General features: G+C 39.5%; 1 protein-coding gene across 10 annotated transcripts in view; it reads left to right on the forward strand.

The window, feature by feature from the left end:
- USP45 (ubiquitin specific peptidase 45) overlaps positions 1-20,842 on the forward strand; it is a 72,500-nt gene that overhangs the window by 3,950 nt on the left and 47,708 nt on the right. For 8 of the 10 annotated variants that reach the window (XR_002730377.2, XR_002730376.1, XM_023205908.2 and 5 more), the window contains exons 2-5: positions 1,762-1,871; positions 3,539-3,711; positions 4,798-4,901; positions 8,481-8,581. Coding sequence is in view for 7 of the 10 variants with exons in the window: in XM_023205908.2 (XP_023061676.1) it covers positions 1,772-1,871; positions 3,539-3,711; positions 4,798-4,901; positions 8,481-8,581 (478 nt within the window). In the remaining 3 variants the exon portion in view is untranslated. The remainder of the gene's footprint in view (positions 1-1,761; positions 1,872-3,538; positions 3,712-4,797; positions 4,902-8,480; positions 8,582-20,842) is intronic. The other 2 variants (XM_023205906.2, XM_023205904.2) reach the window with 1 other exon arrangement.

Raw genomic sequence — 20,842 nt, forward strand, 5'->3', positions numbered from 1 at the left:
CAGCCTGGGCAATCGGAGTGAGACTCTGTCTCAAAAAAATAATAATAGCCGGGCGCAGTGGCTCACGCCTGTAATCCCAGCGCTTTGGGAGGCGGAGGTGGGCGAATCACAAGGTCAGGAAATCCAGACCATTCTGGCTAACAGCGTGAAACCCCGTCTCTACTAAAAATACAAAAAGAATTAGCCAGGCCTGGTGGCTCGCGCGAAGCGTAATCCCAGCTACTCTAGGGAGGCTGAGGCAGGAGAATTGCTTGAACCCAGGAGGTGGAGGTTGCAGTAAGCCGAGATCCGTCTCTAAAATAATAATAATAAATGTGGAATCTAAATAGTATATGAGTGTTCACTATACTGTTCTTTTAACTTTTGTAGATGTTTAAAATTTTTCATGATAAAAAGCTAGAGTGAACCCCCCCCCCCAAAATGTGGTAGCTTAAAAAGATAGAAATTGGCCAGGCGTGGTCTCACGGCTGTAATCCCAGCACTTTGGGAGGCCGAGGCGAGCAGATTAGGAGGTCAGGAGATGGAGACCATACTGGCTAACACGGTGAAACCCCGTCTCTACTAAAAATACAAAAAAAAAAAAATTAGCCGGGCGAGGTGGCCGGCGCCTGTGGTCCCAGCTACTCGGGAGGCTGAGGCAGGAGAATGGCGTGAACCCGGGAGGCAGAGGTTGCAGTGAGCTGAGATCCGGCCACTGCACTCCAGCCTGGGCGACAGAGCAAGACTCCGTCTCAAAAAAAAAAAAAAAAAAAACAAAAAAAAAAAAATAGCCGGGCGAGGTGGCGGGCGCCTGTAGTCCAGCCTGTGGTCCCAGCTACTCTGGAGGCTGAGGCAGGAGAATGGCGTGAACCTGGGAGGCGGAGCTTGCAGTGAGCCGAGATCGCGCCACTGCACTCCAGCCTGGGTGACAGAGCGAGACTCCGTCTCAAAAAAAAAAAAAAAAAAAAAAAGATAGAAATTTAATTTTCTCTTAATATTCTGGTGCTAGTCGTATAGCACGGGTAGAGTGGCTTTACTGTGCTTGGCTTACAGCTTCCATTTTTGATCCAGTATGGCTCATCCAGCTCCTACTATTTCCTTGCTAGCAGAAGGGAGGAAAGGGTGAAGAGAACTCATTATCCAGAAGCAACACTTATTACGGTGATGAAAACTTTAGTTTTGATCATTCACCTGGACATCTTATATTTAGGGGCTGTGTCTTGGTTCAGCCCGCTATAGCAAATTATTATAGGCTGGGTGGTTTAAACAACACAGACTTATTTCTCACAGTACTGGGAGCTGGGAAGTCCAGGGTCAAGGTGCTGGCAAATCTAGTATCTGGTAAGGGCCTTCTTCCTGGTTTATAGATGGCCATCTTCGCCATCTTCTCTGTATATCCTCATGGGGATACAAAGGTAGCTTTTATTATAAGAGGCCAGTCTCATTCATGAGGGCTCCACCTACATGACCCAATTACCTCGCAAAGGCTTCACCTTCAAGTACCATCGCTTTGGCGATTAGATTTCAACATATGAATTTGGGGTGGGGACACAAACATTTAGTCCATAACAGTATAGTTGGCAAAAGCCAGTGGAATATAGCATGTGTATACTGATTTAACAAAGATTTATTTCATTTCAACTGATGTTCCCTTCTTCCTCTGTTAATATCCCAGACCAGTTAAAATGGAAGTCATTTCAATTTTGATATGCATTACATAAAATATAAAATTTTAATTTTGAAGACTCAAATGTATGAATTTTTTTCCCTCAGTCCCTTCAGTAAATAACAGATGCGGGTGAAAGATCCAAGTAAAGCTTTACCTGAGAAAGCCAAAAGAAGTAAAAGGCCTACTGTACCTCATGAAGAAGACTCTTCAGATGATATTGCTGGTAAATTGTGATATTTGGCATCCCAAATAGTGTTGAGAAGAAATAACAATGCAGTTGACCCTTCAACAACATGGGTTTGAATTCTGAGGATCAACTTGTACACGAATTTTTTTCAACCAAACGTAGACGGAAAATACACTATTCTTGGGATGCGTAAAAACTGCATACTCAGCAGACTGACTTCCTAAATGCAGATTCCACAGGGCCCACTGCGGGACTTGAGTATGCACAGATTTGGGTATATGTGGGGAGGTCCTAGAACCAACTACGCCCCCCACCTCCCTGCCTCAAGTATCTGAGGGATGACTGTATATGTGTGTGTGTTTTTTTTTTTGAGAAGGAGTCTTGCTCTGTCGCCCAGGCTGGAGTGCAGTGGCGCGATCTCGGCTCACTGCAAGCTCCGCCTCCCAGGTTCACGCCCTTCTCCTGCCTCAGCCTCCGGAGTAGCTAGGACTACAGGCGCCCACCGCCACCCCCGGCTAATTTTTTGTATTTTTTTAGTAGAGACGGGGTTTCACGGTGTTAGCCAGGATGGTCTCGATCTCCTGACCTCGTGATCCGCCCGTCTCGGCCTCCCAAAGTGCTGGGATTACAGGCTTGAGCCACCGCGCCCGGCCTGACTGTATATGTTTTTAATTAAGAAATCTGTTACTCTTTATTTTTACTATTTTCTGCGTAAGCATTAGAATCACCTTGTCTAGTTCCAAAAAATCCTGTTGGTATTTTTATTAGGATTTTGTCTAGTTTATAATATGAAGTAACTTAGATTGGCCTTTTTTTTTATTTTTATTTTTATTTTTTTGGTCTCTTTCTCATGGCCTATTAAAACCATGTCACCAAGCTACCAGATCTTGGCAGATGGCCTTTGGGAGCTGCTGGCCTCAGGGCTTGGTTTTCTCTTTAGTCTCATGCTTTTGATTTAGGCCTCTGAGGATTTTCCTCACTTTCTTGCCAGTTTTCTCCATTTAAAGAGATATTTTTAATGTATTATTTCCATTTTAGGTGTGCATAGTTGCATACAGCTATACACACACACTCACATATGAGTGCATATGTCTTGTGAAATCCAAATAAGTTCTAAGGATTGTACCAACATCAGCTTCCTGGTTTTGATATTTTACTATAGTAGTCCAAAATATTAACATCAGAGGAAGCTCAGTGAAGGGTGAATGAGACCTCCTTGTATATTTCTTTGTACCTTCCTGTGAATCTAAAATTAGTTCAAAAATTTAAACCGTAATAAATCAGGGACATCAGGTAAGGTCCTAATGATATTTAAAGAGATACTTCAGACATCCTTCAATGCAGCAAACTGGCTATCCTGAAACATCATCCAATTTTAGTACATGTATAGCTTTGTATAACCACCACCAATCAAGATACTTGACTGTATCATCACCACCCTATGTGCTGTCCATTTATAGCAACACCCTCTGCCTTGCGTCCACTGCCCCCTAAAACCGTGAATCTCTTCTCTCATTCTATAATTATGTTATATCGTGAACATTATATAAATGGAATTACATAGCATATATTTTTTGAGTTATTTTGTGTGTTGAATCTGTGCTTTTTAGTGAACAACATTTAATACTTTTGAGATTTGCTTAGTAATGGTAGCACTTTGGTGTAGCAAAGAAAATGTTGAGATTTTGTTTTATCTTATTCAGTAGGTTTAACTTGCCAACATGTAAGTCATGCTATCAGCGTGAATCATGTAAAGAGAGCAATAGCTGAGAATCTGTGGTCAGTTTGCTCAGAATGTTTAAAAGAAAGAAGATTCTATGATGGGCAGCCAGTACTTCCTTCTGATATTTGGTTGTGCCTCAAGTGTGGCTTCCAGGTAAGAAAAGTGTTATTTATACGTGAGTTTATCTGAAATATTTTCCTTAAATGCTTATTGTGAGCTGGACTGTTGGTCATGCATAGGAGTTAAGATAAATTTATTCCAATTTAGATAGAAATTTTCCAAGAATGAACTTAAAAATGATTGTTAAGGTAAAGTAAAAGGTATGCTATGTTCAGAAAGTAATCAAGTGTGGTTTATAAATACTTGCAGAGGGAATTCAACCTATTTGCAGTAGTTCCCGTATCTGGACCAGTCTTTACCTTTTGTATTTACTTAGGAAATGGATCCACCTTTCAGATTAATTTTTTTTCTCTCAAAACAGATTTTTCTGCTGCTTTTGCAAAATAGTTTAAAATCTTAAAGTTTAAAAGTTACTAATATCTGTAATAAATTTTCTAATGAAATTAAAAGTATATACTTTTTTAAAAACAATAAGAGAAATCATCATTATCTCACACGAAATGTCCAGAAGTAAGGCCACGTCAGGATTAGTTAATTTAATGGAAAGAACTTTAAAAACTGAGGTTTATTCTATTCTCTGTTCTGCCATCCTCAACCTTATGGTTGTGTTCCTCTTTAAAAAAGAAAAAAACCTTTCTGGAAAGATTCAGCAGATTTGACTTCCCTTCATGTTGCGTTAACCAGAATTGCATCTCATTTCTTTACTTACCTAGTGAGGGAAATCGCTGATTGGTCTGTGTCTCAGTAGTTCTCAGTGGGTTGGGGTGAAGTTGTGTACAGGATTGGGAAATGTGTGTTTGTGGAAGGGCACCACTGGCCTGCCAGGATGCTGGGTGTTCCACAGTGTGCCAGACATTGTGTACATTTTTAAATGATAGGGAAATTAACTTTGCCCATGATTGTTTTAGGTAAATACTGTATATTGAAAAGCATGTTAACCTGTTTGCAAGAAATTAAATTTAATGAGCATCCATATTGCTTTTTTGAAACTTTCTCCTCTGGCCTGAAATTAAAAACAGAACAAAACTTTTCAGTGTAAGTGTGAATATAATTTAAGTTTTGATTAATTTGAAACAAATATTTGTAAGTCATACAAAATAGCATTCTGTTCATCTTCAGGGATGTGGTAAAAACTCAGAAAGCCAACATTCACTGAAGCACTTCAAGAATTCCAGAACAGAGCCCCATTGTATTATAATTAATCTGAGCACATGGATTATATGGTAAGTTAAATTTTGTTAGTTCTTGTGTCCATTAACCACCACCCCCCCCACTTTTTTTCTTTAAGCTTTTAAGGTAAAATATTTAAAGATGTTCTATCAGCTTATGGTTTTTTAACCTGAACACAATCTACGGGATACCTGAAGAAAATTAACATTACCTATGAATATAAAATTTAAATTGGAAAAATTTTAACTCTCTACCTTTTTTTGTTGTTGTTGTTGTTGAGACGGAGTCTCACTCTGTCACCAAGGCTGGAGTGCAGTGGTGTGATCTCGGCTCCCTGCAACCTCCGCCTCCCGGGTTCAAGCAGTTCTCCTGCCTCAGCCTCCTGAGTAGTTGGGACCACAGGCGTACGCTGCCACAGCTGGCTAATTTTTGTATTTTAGTAGAGACGGGGTTTCACCATGTTGCCCAGGCTGGTCTTTGAACTCCTGAGCTCAGGCAATATGCCCTCCTCAGCCTCCCAAAGTGCTAGGATTACAGGTGTGAGCCACTGCGCCCGGCCTCTCTACTTTTCTCTGACATTTTCCTTTTAATATAAAGAAAAATTATTTTTAGTTGATTTTTTTTGGTAGTGAACTTGCTAATACAGAATTCTAGTGTTATAGAGAAGGAAGATACTTCAAGCAGTCAGGTCATTTTCTGAAGGGAGAAGGAAGAGCTGGGCATAAGTAGCTTGTAAAAACTTTTCAGGTCATTCTGCTATTTAATCCTGGTTGAGAACCTAGTCCAGTTTCCTATGTTACCTGTAAGGAAACTATGTAATATTTACCTTTTTGTGGTTATGAAGTAAAAATCCAGGTACTAAAACAAGTTTTTTTCGTGGGGTGCAGTGGCTAACACCTGTAATTCCAGCATTTAGGGAGACCACAGTGGGTGGATCACTTGAGGTTAGAAGTTTGAGACCAGCCTGGCCAATATGGTGAAATCCTGTCTCTACGAAAGATACAAAAATTAGCTGGGCATGGTGGCGCATGCCTGTAGTCCCAGCGGCTCAGGAGGTTGAGGCAGGAGAGTCGCTTCAACCCGGGAGGTGGAGGTTGCCACTGCACTCCAGCCTTGCTGATAGAGTGACACTCCTTTTCAAAAAAAACCAAAAACGAGTTTTTTTATTTTCTAGTTTCTTATTAGCGTATCACACTGTTTCGGTGGTATAAATGGACACTATGTTGAAATGCTTCCTCTGTGTTTTACAATAATATTCCACCTTGAATCTATGTATTCCTAAGGGTTCCTTGAATGAATTTTCAGAAGTCCTCAGATTTTCTTTAACATAAAAATGTTTTGTCTAAAATTAATATAAGGGTATTTTAGCTGACAGAAGAGGTCATCATTTTTAATACAGCCAGAAGGGTTGGGCACCTGCTGCATTTGTGTTTTTCTTTGTTGTTGTGAGTCCCAAGTAGTAGTATTGGGGAGAATGAGGAAAGGTCAGAGGGAACTTAATATATAAATGATGCATTGGAACCAAGGGAGACAGCAGTAGTGCCATAGTGCGGCAGTTCAATAAGGATTTCACTTTAGTGATCTCAAACTCTAGCTGCATCAGAATCTCAGGGAGATCTTACTATGACAGACTGCAGGATCCCAGTCTTAGAAATTCTAATTTAGTAGTTCTGGGGTGGAGGGGCCAGAGAATTTGCATTTAACAAGCTCCCAAGTGTTGCCAGTGCTGCTGGTCTGGAGACCACAGTTTAAGAACTACTGAATTAGAAAAAGGTGGGTAAGAAGATTGTGAAAATGTAAGGTAGCACTGGTGTAATGCATTATGTTTTTTTGCTTTTTTGTTTGTTTTTTTTGAGATGGAGTCTCACTCTGTCACCCAGGCTGGAGTGCAGTGGCGCGATCTTGGCTCACTGCAACCTCTGCCTCCCGGGCTGGGAGTAACTGGAATTACAGGTGCCTGCCACCACGCCCTGCTAATTTTTGTATTTTTAGTAGAGATGGTGTTTCACCATGTTGGCCAGGCCGGTCTTGAACTTCCAACCTCAAGTGATCCTCCCGCCTTGGCCTCCCAGACTGCTGGGATTACAGGTATGAGCCACCACACCTGGCCATAATGCATTATGTTTATAAAACACTTTGAACACTTTCCAACACATGTTCTTAAATGATCACTGGATCTCATGAGGATAAAGGAAACAGGTAATTATAATATAGAGAGGAAACAAATTAATATGATGTATTAATGAGTAAACTTAATTGAGGGTAGTTTTCTGAATTGGAATGTGCTTTTGAAAATGTCTTTCCTAACCCTCTACCTCCAAATAAGCACCCAGCAAAATAGAACAGCTATCTCTTTGAGTCTTACCCATCTCTATATGTAATCAAGCTAGAAGCCTGGCAGTTATTTTCTTCCCCTTTTTTATATTATTTTATTTTTTAGCCTGTTAACAAAAGTAGACAGAATGGTATAATGAATTTTCCCATACCTATCAACCAGCTTCTGTTGTTGTTGTTGTTATTTTCCAGCTTTAAACATTATCAACTCACAGCAAGTCTTGTTTCATCTAGGCCAGGATTTCTCGATCTCAATACTCTTGGCATTTGGACTGTTAATGCTCTGTGATCAATTCCTTGTTGTGCTGTCCTGTACGTTATTGGATGTTTACCAGCATCCCTGGCCTCTACCCACTTAAATGCCAGTAGTGGTCCTCTCTCCTCTTACCAGTTGTCAGAACCAAAAATGTCAAATGTCCCCTAGGTGGCAAAATCACTCCTCATTGAGAACGGCAGTGATTCTCAACACCAGCATTGAGAATCGCTGACACTATCTCACTCCTCCCTACCCAAGGCAGTTATTTTGACACTTCCCTTTCCCTCCTCTTTTATATCTAATTTGTTACTGTTTCTACCTGCAAATATATATAATGAATGCCCATTTCTCTGCAGATTGTCTGCTACTGTGCTAATCTGTTTCTGTTCCTAATGCCCTCCAATTCAGGAGAGTGATGTTTTTAAAGTGTAAGTTGGGGCTGGGTGTGGTGGTTCACACCTGTAATCCCAACACTTTGGGAGGCCGAGGCGGGTGGATCACTTGAGGTCAGGTATTCAAGACCAGTCTGACCAACATAGTGAAACCCCGTCTCTAATAAAAATACAAAAATTAGCTGGGTGTGGTGGTGCATGCCTGTAATCCCAGCTACTGGGTGGCTGAGGCAGGGGCAGGAAAGTCACTTGAACCCTGGAGGCAGAGGCTGCAATGAGCTGAGATTTCACCACTGCACTCCAGCCTGGGAAACAGAGTGAGACTCTGTCTCAAAAGTAAAAAATAAATAAAGTGTAAGTTGGACCGTATCATGGCCCTGCTTAAGAACCCTCTCATGGCATTTCATTATAAACTGCCAAAGATAAACTGCCAAAACTTTCATTTCAACTGTAAGGCTCTGTATGAATTGTGCCCTGCTTATTTCTCTAGACTTACCTGGTACCTTCCGGGTACATTTGTATACAAATACATTTGTATTCCCTCCCATGTAATTTAAGACAAAAGTAACTAAATGCCAACTTTGTTATCTGATGTGCAAAATTATTGAGGATATTTTCATAATATTTTCTTAAATTTTATATTTTTTCAGGTGTTATGAATGTGATGAAAAATTATCAACGCATTGTAATAAGAAGGTTTTGGCTCAGATAGTTGATTTTCTCCAGAAACATGCTTCTAAAACACAAACAAGTAAGTTAAGCAATTACTAAAGGAATCTGTGTTAAAATATAGTATTTGATATAAAGAGTTCAGAAATTCAGAAAGAATACTTCAGATTTCACTGTGACAGCCCAGTCAGTAATTTGAATAAAGATATTATGAGTATTGACTGGGTGCAGTGGCTCATGCCTGTAATCCCAGCATTTTGGGAGGCCGAGGTGGGCAGATCATGGGGTCAAGAGTTTGAGACCTGCCTGGCCAACATGGTGAAACGCCGTCTCTACTAAGAATACAAAAATTAGCGGAGTACGGTGGCACGTGCCTGTAATCCCAGCTACTCGGGAGGCTGAGGCAGGAGAATTACTTGAACCCGAGAGGGGAGGTGGAGGTTGCAGTGAGCCAAGATCACGCCACTGCAGTCCAGCCTGGGCAACAGAGCAAGACTCTGTCTCAAGAAAAAAATACATATATATTATGAGTATCATGCATTCTTAGGTGGTAACCTTGTTATATGTTTATGTAACCAATTTGAGAAACTGAAGTATGTCGGCTTTGAAGTCAGTCCTAATAAGTTTGAATTTAGGCTTCCCCACTTACTGGCCATGGTCACTTTTATTGCTTAGTTTCCTTATTTGTAAAATTAGGATGATAATTCTGTCTTGTGGAATTACTATGAGGCCTAGAGATAATATTTTCTAAAGATTTAGAAATAATGCATGTAAAAATACTTGCATAGTACCTGTATTAGTCCTTTCTCATATTACTATAAAGAAATACCTGAGATTGCATAATTTATAAAGAAAAGAGGTTTAATTGGCTCATGGTTCCACATGTTGTGCAGGAAGCATGCTGCTGGCATCTGTCCAGCTTCTGGGGAGGCCTCAGGAAACTTTCAATCATGGTGGAAGGTGAAGGGGAAGCAGGCACGTCTTACATGGTGGAACAGGAGGAAAAGAGAGATGAGGAGGTAGTACTCACTTTTGAACAACTAGATCTTGTGAGAACACACTGACAATCATGAGAACAGCACCAAAGTGATGGAGCTAAACCATTCATGAGAAGCCCACTCCCATGATCCAGTCACCTCCCATCAGGCCCTTCCTCCAACATTGGCAATTACAACTCGACGTGAGACTTGGGTGTGGACACAGATCCAAACTATATCAGTACTTGACACATATGTATGAAATGGTGTCTGTTATTTGTTACATAATTGCAGCATAGTTCTGACACTAACTACTGGGAGTTAGGCCAGACTTCACAGGCTAAGGGCACAGTTGCCCACAGGACTGCCCTCACTTCAGACACTAACTGCAGGCTCGAGGGTTCCTAGGCCACCGAATTTCTGACCAACAGTCTACAGATTTGGGGGTCCCTACCATTTCTTCAGGTTCAATGATAATTTACTAGAATGAGTCAGAGAACTCAGGAAAGTGCTGTACTAACAATTATAGTTTTAATATAGTAAAAGAGGATACAAAACAGCCAAAGGAAGAGACGCATAGGACAAAGTCTGGGGAGGGTCCCAAATGTGAAGCTTTTGTGTCCACTCCAGAGGGAGTGAGGGCACACTCTCCTCACCCTCCCCAGCCCACACATTCGTACACACTGATATGCATAGAGTATTGGTAACCAAGGAAGCTCACTGGAGTTTTGGTGTGGAGAGTTTTGTTGGGATTTCATTGTGTAGGCATGATTGATTGAATCATTGGCCATATTGATTTAACTCAGTCTCCAGGCCCCCAACATTCTAATCACATGGTTGGTCTTTCTGGCAGGGCCAGGCCCCATCCTGATTCATCTCTTCAGCATGAACTGTCTAGGGGCCCACAGTGAGTCACTTTGTTGACATAAACTATCAAATATGGCCTGAGGGACCCATTATGAATAACAGACACTCTTGTCACTCTGGAAATTCCAAGGATTTAGAGGGTACTTCCCAGGAACCTGGGGAGAAAAGCCGGCCAGATCCTTTATTATACAACAGTAATGTATTATATATTATGTATTTCGTTATTGTATACTTCGTTACCTAACAAATACATACTATATAATGTATGTTAAGAGTGTGTAGGATAACAGTTTCTTTATCCAAAAATAGTAAGTGCTTCCCACATGCCAGGTATTAAATTTTATTTGGTCTGTAGTATTAACAAAAATAGTTTTATCTTGCCCTCTAGGCATTTAGATTATAGTGTGAGCAACAGGCAAAAAATGCAAATATATAATGACTTCTGGTAAGTGCTACAAAAGAAAGGAACAGATTGCAGTGCTAGGTAATAATATAGTAGTCACAGTGGTCAAGAAAGGCTAATATTGCAGAAATGTGGTTTGTTAGGAGAGAGTGCAAAGAGATGAAGTTACGAGGTGGGTGAGCTGGTCATGAAGGATACTGTAATGAACTCCACGTTAAGGAATTTTTATTTTATTGGAAGTGTAATGGAAGTTACTAAAGTGTTTTAAGCAGGGGGTTATCACGGTAATTTCATGCTTTTTTTAAAATAAAGATAACTGATTGCTATGTGGCACACAGATTGTAGGGAGTTAAGCATGGGGGTGGGGAGATCATGAAGAGGGTTAAGGAGGTGATTGTGATGGGGCAGGTGAGAGGCTGATACTCTCATGGGGAGTGGGTGGATTATATGTAGTGAGGGAGGCAGAGTGAGAGGAATCAAGTATTAATATAAACTTCAGGTTTTTTATTGAACAACTAGGTGAATGGACGTGATAATTTTGAGTTGCCTTTGAAGCAGAATTGAACTGCTTAGTAGGTGGCATCAGAAACTGAAAAGCTATGTAAAGCTATAGTTGCCAACTGTTTTCTATAGCCCAGTGTACAGCTGTTTTTGTTAGCCATCGCCCTAATGAGACAGTAATGGTGAAGGAACTGGAGGAGGAACCAGAGAAGGTAAACTCAGGCTCCTGGACAGCAGTAGAAATGATTGATTTGATCACTTATTCATTTACTTATTCAACAAACATTTATTGAATTCTGTTCTGTACCAGGCATACTAGTTGTAGCTCCAATTCTGCTCAAATAAAGAACCAGGAAAATATGGTAGTGAAAGACATGTAATACTACTGGAATTGAAGTTGGTCATAATACTGTTTGCTGAAAAAATGTGCATTAAGTTTCCTTGGCCATATAAGAAGATAGGCAAGGATATGATGGCATGGGTGATGAAAGTACAAGTTTAGAAATTATTTTGTCTGGAATTTTTTTTTTTTTTTTACCTTAGAGGTTCCCTAAGGTTAAGTACAAAGCCAGTCTGATTTTCATTCAGTTTTACAGATGTCTTGAATGATTATTACAAGAAAGATGCTAGGAAGGGAGCATAAAATTACGGTATGATGGAAAGTACATGGTTTTGAGGTTGGGCACGGTGGCTCATGCCTTAAACCCAGCACTTTGGGAGCCCAGGGCGGGCAGATCACTTGAGGCCAGGAATTGAGACCAGCCTGGCCAACATGGTGAAACCCCGACTCTACTAAAAATACAAAAAAATTAGCTGAGCATAGTGGCACATTCCTGTAATCCCAGCTACTCAGGAGGCTGAGGCATGAGAATTGTTTGAACCCAGGAGATGGAGGCTGCAGTAAGCCGAGATCACACCACTGAACGCCAGCTTGGGTGACAGAGTAAGACTCTGTCTCAAAAAAAAAAAAAAAAAAAAGACAGTAGATGGCTTTGAGTCAGGGGGTCTGGCATTCAGATTTGACTGCCACTAGATGTGTGACTCCAGGCAGTTATCTGTTTATCCAAGCCTCATTTTTCCATAGTACTTTATATTTCCAAGATGCTTCAGGGAATAGAGATTGATAAGACAGTCCCTAAATCTTTAAGAGGCTAAAGATCTGAAAGAAGGTGTGAGATTAAAAAGTAATGATATGCAAGTAGAGTAAGTTTTCTATTTTAAGTAACAACCAAAGTCCTTCAAATATCCAAAGAGGGATATAATGTTCAGTTGTAGGAACTAAAAAGGAATCATGGATGAGCTGGCTTTCAAGTTGACCCTTAAAGGACGAACTTTGGGCAGGTGAAGATGAGAGAAGAAATCATTTCAGGTGGTGGGAAGCACTAATATAAGCCTTAATTGTGCTTATGGAACCGTGAGATAGCACCTGGAATGGTGGGGAACAGGCTCTTGAGGAAGTTTGAGAGTGAGTGGAGCTTTCAAAGTTGGAGAGATACATGGTTCTTAGTTTAAGGCTTTCGGTGGTTCTAGGGCAAGATGTTATTATCCTTGTGGGTTAAGCTACAGGATCTCTCAGGCAAGTTTGATTTAAAATAATATTCCTTGGCATTCTAGAATAAGTTTTTGGATATAATAGTTTGTCATACTGTGTCTTGTATGCGGCTTCAGTATATTTTTATAAAATATTTGGCAAATCAAATATGAAAGTTGTTATTTAGGTTTGCAAGAATGCTGGATATGATTTTGCAGTAATCTTAATGGTAATCGTGAAGATTATAGCATTGTGAAAACACCTATATGTGATAATTCAAAAGGAATATGAAACTGTATTATTGTGTTTGGGTGACAGGATAAGTATGATTTTAAAATATTATTTTTGTATTTTTGCACTAAGTAAAAATAGTTATCAAGAAGAAAGCCCATGCCTGTACATTAAACACATTTTGAAGTTAAGCATGACCAGACATTTTCTCTCTCTCTCTCTCTCGAAAGCATATCACTAATTCTTTTGTTTTTTTCTTCCTTTACTTTTAGGCGTCACTATCCTAAAATCAGATAGTATGTGGGTGGCTCACGCCTGTAATCCGAGCACTTTGGGAGGCTGAGGCTGGCAGATCACTTGAGTCCAGGAGTATGAGACCATCCTGGGCAACATAGCGAGACTTGTCTCTAAAAATAAAAATAAAATAAATAAATACTATGAAAGATAACTTTTTGAAAACAAAAGTTTAGTGAGTGGCACTGTCTTAAATTTTTACAAGTCTCAAGTGTCTGGCTTAATAGAAAATGGCTGGATTCTCATATCTGCTTCTGCATTTAATCTTTTGTGATATCGCATGCCATATGGCCTCTGGAGAACAGCACTGTATAATTGAGAGTGAATGAAAGTAAAAAAAAAAAAAGCAAATAAAATCTTAGGCTTATTATGAAAATACTTTTGACCTTAAGTAACCTTGAAAGGAGGAAGTTGCCTTCCGACCCGCTTTGAGAAGTGCTGAACTGTAGCACATTTGTCTTTATACTTTCTGTCTTCAGCCTTATCCATTAAGGCTCAGCTCAAATTCTACTTCTAGGATGCTTTCCCTTATCTCTTTTTTGGCACTCAGTGTCTGTGCAGCACACTTTAGAATCTAATAACACACTTTTTTGATGTTTCATATTTATGTTTGTACATGTCTTATTTTCTCTCAAGACTATAGGTTCCTTGAAGACTAGACTCTGGGTTAGATTCTTTTTTATTTTTATGTGGGTAGACAGTAAATACTTGCTGAATAAACCAAAGAGAATGTGACCAGTTTTTATTGAGGAAGTAGATAGATAAGCTTTGCACTTTCACCCCCAATCCTATATATTAATATCAAAATATTTATTCAGTCTTTTAATATCTTTGAGTTTCTGCTTTGTGCCAGATGCTGCATTAGGTGTTAGAAATGCAGTAGTGAATGAGACGGATCTACTTCCTAGTTCCCATCGTTACTGATCTTTTGGTCTATTGAGGGATATAGACAAATTGCACTTAGTTATACTTGCCTGTTTAAATAGTGCTGTGATGGAGCAAGTACCAGGGACCGTGTGAATACTTGGAATAGTATCTAACATCGATTGGAGGAGCCAGGCCAGTTCTATTTAGAGGAATCATCCAACTACGTTGGAAGCAGAAGAATATCTAGAAATTATCTGGGCAAAAAGGGAACGGATTGTGTGCTCCAGGCAAAAAAAATAGCTCATTGACGAGAGCTCGACAGGTTCAGGGAAGTCTAGAGAGCTGAAAAGTTGTTTTGTGGTGTAGAAGATGGTGAGAGGTGAGACTTGAGGTAAGTAAGAACAGGTATTTAAGGGCCTTGTACAGATAGAATTTGTTCTGAAGGCAGTGAGGAACCACTGTTAAGTTTTAAGCAGAGAAGAGGCTGATCAGTGATTTTGTATCTTAGATCTCTTGGTTTGACTTGTATGGAGACCGTTAGGAATGCCTATATATGTATAACTGCCCATTTATTATGTTAATATCAATTTATCATATGACAGTAAAGATTTCTAAGGCAAATCGTTAACTGGAAGTTAGTTGATTTTGAGAATAAACTGGCAAGCTAATTATTATTTGGTTCCTAGCTAGGGGAATTGTAGGGCAGCAAGTTGTCTCTTTTTACTTGCTCTTTAAAGATTAAACTTCTTTTAAGCTGTAGAAATGGGCAGATTACATTAATACTACATGACTGGTTTAGGTAATTGCATTAAGCAGTTGAGATGAACCCCAGCTCAGGTTCCCAGAAGAATGCTTACAGCTGTGTAGATTTCACATCTGATGTTAGGATTTGCTTATAGAAACAAAACTCCCTCTACCTCCCCCTTCCCCATACATGTAATAAAAAGGTCATATATAATGCAAGACTGAAAATGGGCAAATAAGCATTTTTGTGAGTCCCACCCAGATACAGCTATTATTAAAAAGTAAGCCAGAAAACTTTGGAGACAGTAAAAAAAATCAGTGGTTGCAAGGGGTTGAGGAGAAGGGGTGAATAGGCAAAGCACAGATAATTTTTTAGGGCAATAAAACTACTCTGTATGATACTATAATGCTGGATCCATGTCATTCGGCATCTGTCCAAATCCATAGAACGTACACTGCCAAGAGTGAACCCTGATGTAAACTATGAACTTTAGGTGATAATGATGTGTCAGTGCAGGTTCATCAGTTACAACAAATGAACCATTCTGGTGGGGGATGTTGATAAGTGGGTAGGCCATGCGTGTGTTAGGGTAGGGGGGATATGGAAAATCCCCATTAACGTATGCTCAGTTTTGCTGTGAACCTAAAACCTGCTTGAAAAAAAAAAAAAATTTTTTTTTAAGTGGGCCAGTGTCCTCTGAGAGGCTCATGAGATTTCTCACTTTAATAGTCTTTTAAATGTCACAAAGTGTTCTACACATATTTAGAGAATATAGGAATTCCTGGTGAAATAACGTAGTTGAATATTGGTTTATTTTTTGTGAAATAGATGACTGACAATCCCATGTTCTTTTCTAAACCAATACATTTGGCTCATAATTTTAATACTGATGGGATGCCATTTTTAACAAGATTAAAGAGAAGACAAAATACTATATCTTGCTGAATTTATTAAGCTTGTGCTCCAGGTATACAATAGACATGAATTATGTGGGATTTATGAAGGATGAGTTTGCTGTATCTTTTTTTATTTTTTTTTGTAAGAAAGTAAGTGGTGGTATGTTCAGGATCTGAAATTCCATCTGAGGATAATATCATGACCTGTTTCAGTAACAATTTCATTATTATTTAATACTTAAAAAAAAAAGGTGATACACACTGGGCACATGTATGGCTTATGCCTGTAAGCCCAGCACTTTGGGAGGCTAAAGTGGGAAGATTAAAGAGGCTAAAGTCCTACTCAATCAGCTACTTTTTGAGGACTCAGATTATAGGCTTAAAGGTAAACTACAGAGATGTGTAAGAGTGTTAAAAACTTAAAAGTGCCGGAAGTGTGCTCTCAATGTTCTTTGCATTCTAGGTTGATACTTTCTTTTTATATAAAGGATGACAGTGTTAGTAATATAGAAGTGATAAGTAAATGAATTGCTTTTATTTTTTTATTAGTTTTGATATATTTCCCAAGGTGAGATAAATCCCTTTTAATAAAATAACCTAGCCTGGAAACTCTGTGATTACCTTTTTGACTGTATGGACCACTTTTTTGTAGGTGTGGGTAAGCCTTTATGAGAAGAAAAGAAATGATAATAAAAATTTTGTATAGTTTGTCTTTATTGTCGTAGCAGCTTTGTCCTCTTTCTTATACCATACTTAAAAACATCTCGAAGTTCATTCCTTATTGTATTTGGTTCTGTGTTTATAAAGGAAGAAGAGAGTTTTTAATATGATCTAAAATGTTTGCACTGCCAGATTGAGAAAAGCTTTGTTACCTCTGAAAACAAAGTGATCAAAATAGTTCTTCAGTAGAAGCTATAAATTGCTTTTTATTAAAACACACAGGCTGAGCGCCGTGGCTCGTGCCTGTAATCCCAGCACTTTGGGAGGTCAAGACAGGGTGGATCACCTGAGGTCAGGAGTTCGAGACCAGCCTGGCCAACATGGTGAAACCCCATCTCTACTAAAAACACCAAAAATTAGCTGGGCATTGTGGTGGATGCCTGTAATCCCAGCTACTCAGGAGGCTGAGACAGGAGAATCACTTGAACCTGGGAGGTGGAGGTTGCAGTGAGTCGAGATCATGCCATTGCACTCCAGCCTGGGCGACAAGAGCAAAACTCCGTCTCAAAATAAGTACATACATACATACATGCATATGTACATACATACCTGCATGAATGTCAAATAATTGAGACTGATTCAGACATCCCTGTTTTAAACTAGAATTATAAACTCTCAGTTGACAGCTTCTTAGTAAACACATGTACTACAAGTATATTTAGTTTCCAAATGCTTTCCTGAGATATTAGTTATCATAAATTTAAGGCTTGGCTGAGCATGGTGGCTCATGCCTGTAATCCCAGCACTTTGGGAGGCCACGGAGGGTGGATCACCTGAGGTCAGGAGTTCAAGACCAGCCTGGCCAACATAGTGAAACCCCGTCTCTACTAAAAATATAAAAGTAGCCAGGCATGGTGGTGTGTGCCTGTAATCCCAGTTACTCGGGAGGCTGAGACAGAATTGCTTGAACCCAGGAAGCAGAGGTTGCAGTGAGCCAAGATTGTGCCACTACACTCTAGCCTGCACTCTAGACTGAGACTTTGTCTCAAAGAAAAAAAAAAATAAGGCCTAAAGTCTCTGCTGTTCACTATGTATCAATTCTTTATACTCCAGTCATAAATAAGAAATTGGGTGTAAACAGTTACAGTGGTTCATATAGTGCCTGATACACAAAGGGCATTGATAAATCAATTTAAGTTGTTACATTTTATAAATGTACAACTTAGTAAAATTTAAGACTGGCACTTTTATTTTAAGTAAAACACTTAAATAACTCTTAGAGATGTTATTCTGGCCAAGTGTGGGGGCTCAGTCCTGTAATCCCAGTGCTTTGGGAGGCCGAGGCAGGCACATCACTTGAGATCAGGAGTTCGAGACCAGCCTGGCCAATGTGATGAAACCCCATCTCTACTAAAAATACAAAAAATTAGGCATGGTGGTGTGCGCCTGTAATCCCAACTACTCGGAAGACTGAGGCACGAGAATCACTTGAACCTGGGAGACAGAGGTTGCAGTGCAGCTGAGATCACACCACTGCACTCCAGCCTGGGAGACAGAGCAAGACTCTATCTCAAAAAAAAAAAAAAAAAAAAATTACTGTATTTTCTAGTTGAATTATGTTATCTGTTTAATAGCATAATTTTTAATATTTTCTCACAGACTTACATGTAAAAGTCAACAAACAGACCCTTGCCACTTGTGTGAAGTGGCTATTTAACCATGAAATAAACTCTTTTTATTGCCATTGCCCTGTGGGTATGTTCTTTCTGGCAGTGCTGTCCATATTTGGTGGCTATGCATGGAGAGCCAGGTGGTGCTGAAAAGCATCGCACAGTGAAGCGTGGATATATCTAGGTTTGACATTTGTCATCCCTTACTGCTGAAGGGAGGGGGAAAAATCTGTTTTTCCATATGTTTATGCTTTATTTTGCCTGCAGTTTTGTCCAGATGGTCTTATGAACATTGTTTACTTTGGGATGCCATCCCAGATGTTTTGAAAACTGTTGGATAAATGTGGCACACAGATACATAAATCATTTGCATATTATGGTTTTAAAAATGTTATGTGTCTTTGCAAGATTAAAATATAATTTATTTCCAGGAGTGTTTTCCCAAGTGAGTAATGTGTCTGTGTATATATGTATTTTTTAATGTTTTTTAAAACAGGCCCAATGGGCGTCATGTGTATATATATTTCATAAGTATATAAAACATACATAGTTATTATCTGTAGGTTATTTCTTCCAGACATTCTGTTTTCATGTTAATAAGCTAAAAAAATATTGTGGCAACACTTACTAAGAATGTTAAGTCTGTTTCATGTATTGGAAGAAGCCAAAAAAAAAGATATTTTTGAGGAGTCATATTTGTTTAGGGTTGCATACACCCAAATCTGTAAGAATCTTGTCCTACTGTCTTTTATAATTCTTCTCATTGTACATAAATCACTGAAGAGAATTTAGGTGATAAAATGACAATGAATTTATAATCAGAAGATTATCATTGTGACCTTGGGCAAATCACTTAACCTGTTGGAGACTGAGTTTTCTAAATGTAAAATCAGAGTTCACAGCCTGAAAAAATTGAGTAATGCTTGGATTTAATTTCTCTCCCATCTTAAATCTCTCAGAAATCACTATGAAACCACCTATTGGCAACAGCAGTAATGAGAGTCTGAACCCTTCCTATTCTAGGTTCTATGTACAGGCTCAGATATGAACAAGAGGCAGACCGTTCTGTCTGGAAACCCAGCCAGCATCCATATCAGGGTTCCTCTTGTGTGTGTAGTGCTTCTTAAATACTGACTGGCTTTTTTCATTTGCTTTTATATTCATTCGAATACTACCTGGCCTCTTCCCCCTTTTCCTTTTTTCCATGCCTGGTGTTTGTACTTCAGTGACCCACTTCATTGATTGTGCTGGCCTTTGCCCCCAAGCTCTAGTGTGGGGTTTATTTCTTATTTATTATAATATTTGGAGGACAGGAGAAGAGACCTATCTTGCTAGTTCTTTTCTGCTTTAACTCAGGATTCTGGAGTTGGGAGATAAAAACAACTCCTTAATATCTGGACAACAGATTCCAGTAACAACCAATAACATTTAAAGAATACAAAAACCAGGAATAAGGGGGGAAGCCAGTTAATAGGGTTTATAAAAACTATTGCAGCACAGGATAAAAGTTGTTGGAACTTAAAAGTCTTTTCCATGAAATAGGTTTGCTTAATGAAAGAAACATCTTCTGCTGGGCACGGTGGCTCACACCTGTAATCCCAGCACTTCCTGCTCCTTAGAACAGGGCCATTCCCACTTGGGTTCATCTCCTTTAATGCTGTTTACAGAAGTGAGGCAGGTGTCGTAATTTATTTCCTCTTAACTTGTCAGAGACGTAAGAAGCTAACCTACTAGTTCTGCTGTTTAATCTTGCAGATTTTTATGTGTTTTGAATTTTTATCATGAGCAGTCCCCCCAGTGCTGTACCCCTTTGGCAGGAAGAGCAATAGTAAGAGACGTTCCCCTATTTCCATCAATCAGCCAAATATTTAAAAGTTAATTAGTAATGCAAGGCAGCATGTCAGTATTGGGTGAAAAAACATGTAATTGTAATGAACTATAAAATCTGAGGGCTGGCCGGCTACGGTGGCTCACCCCTGTAATTCCAGCACTTTAGGAGCCCGAGACAGCTGGATCACTTGAGGTCAGGAGTTTGAGACCAGCTGGCCAACATAGTAAAACCCTTTCTCTACTAAAAAAAAAAAAAAAAATACAAAAATTAGCTGGGTGTGGTAGCGGGCACCTGTAATCTCAGCTTCTCGGGAGGCTGAGACATGAGAATCACTTGAACCTGGGAGGTGGAGATCACAGTGCGCTGAGATTGCACCACTGCACTTCAGCCTGGGCTACAAAGTGAGACACTGCTTTTTTAAAAAGAAAAAATCTGAGGGCTGAAAGGAATTTAAAAGAACATCTAGTTAAAACTAAAACATTTCAGAACTTGGGAATTTCTTGTCAAACTTCAAATTATCATAATTTTGATTCAGAGAGTAATCTGCTAAATACATGTAGTCAACCATGTCAGTAAATGCTAGGAATTGTTCTTTGTTTTCATATTAGTAAATATGAACTGATAATATAATTTTCTCTTTTTCTTTTGAGACAGAGTCTCACTCTGTCACCCAGACTGGAGTGCAGTGGCCTGATCTCAGCTTACTGTAACCTCTGCCTCCCAGGTTCAAGCGATTCTTATGCCTCAGCCTCCTGACTAGTTGGGATTTCAGGCTCATGCTCGAGCATGCCTAGCTAATTTTTGTATTTTTAGTAGAGATGGGCTTTCACCATGTTGGCCAGGCTGGTCTCGAACTCCTGACCTCAAGTG

This window comes from Piliocolobus tephrosceles, chromosome 5, assembly GCF_002776525.5.
Source record: "Piliocolobus tephrosceles isolate RC106 chromosome 5, ASM277652v3, whole genome shotgun sequence".
In the NCBI taxonomy this organism is placed as follows: domain Eukaryota; kingdom Metazoa; phylum Chordata; class Mammalia; order Primates; family Cercopithecidae; genus Piliocolobus; species Piliocolobus tephrosceles.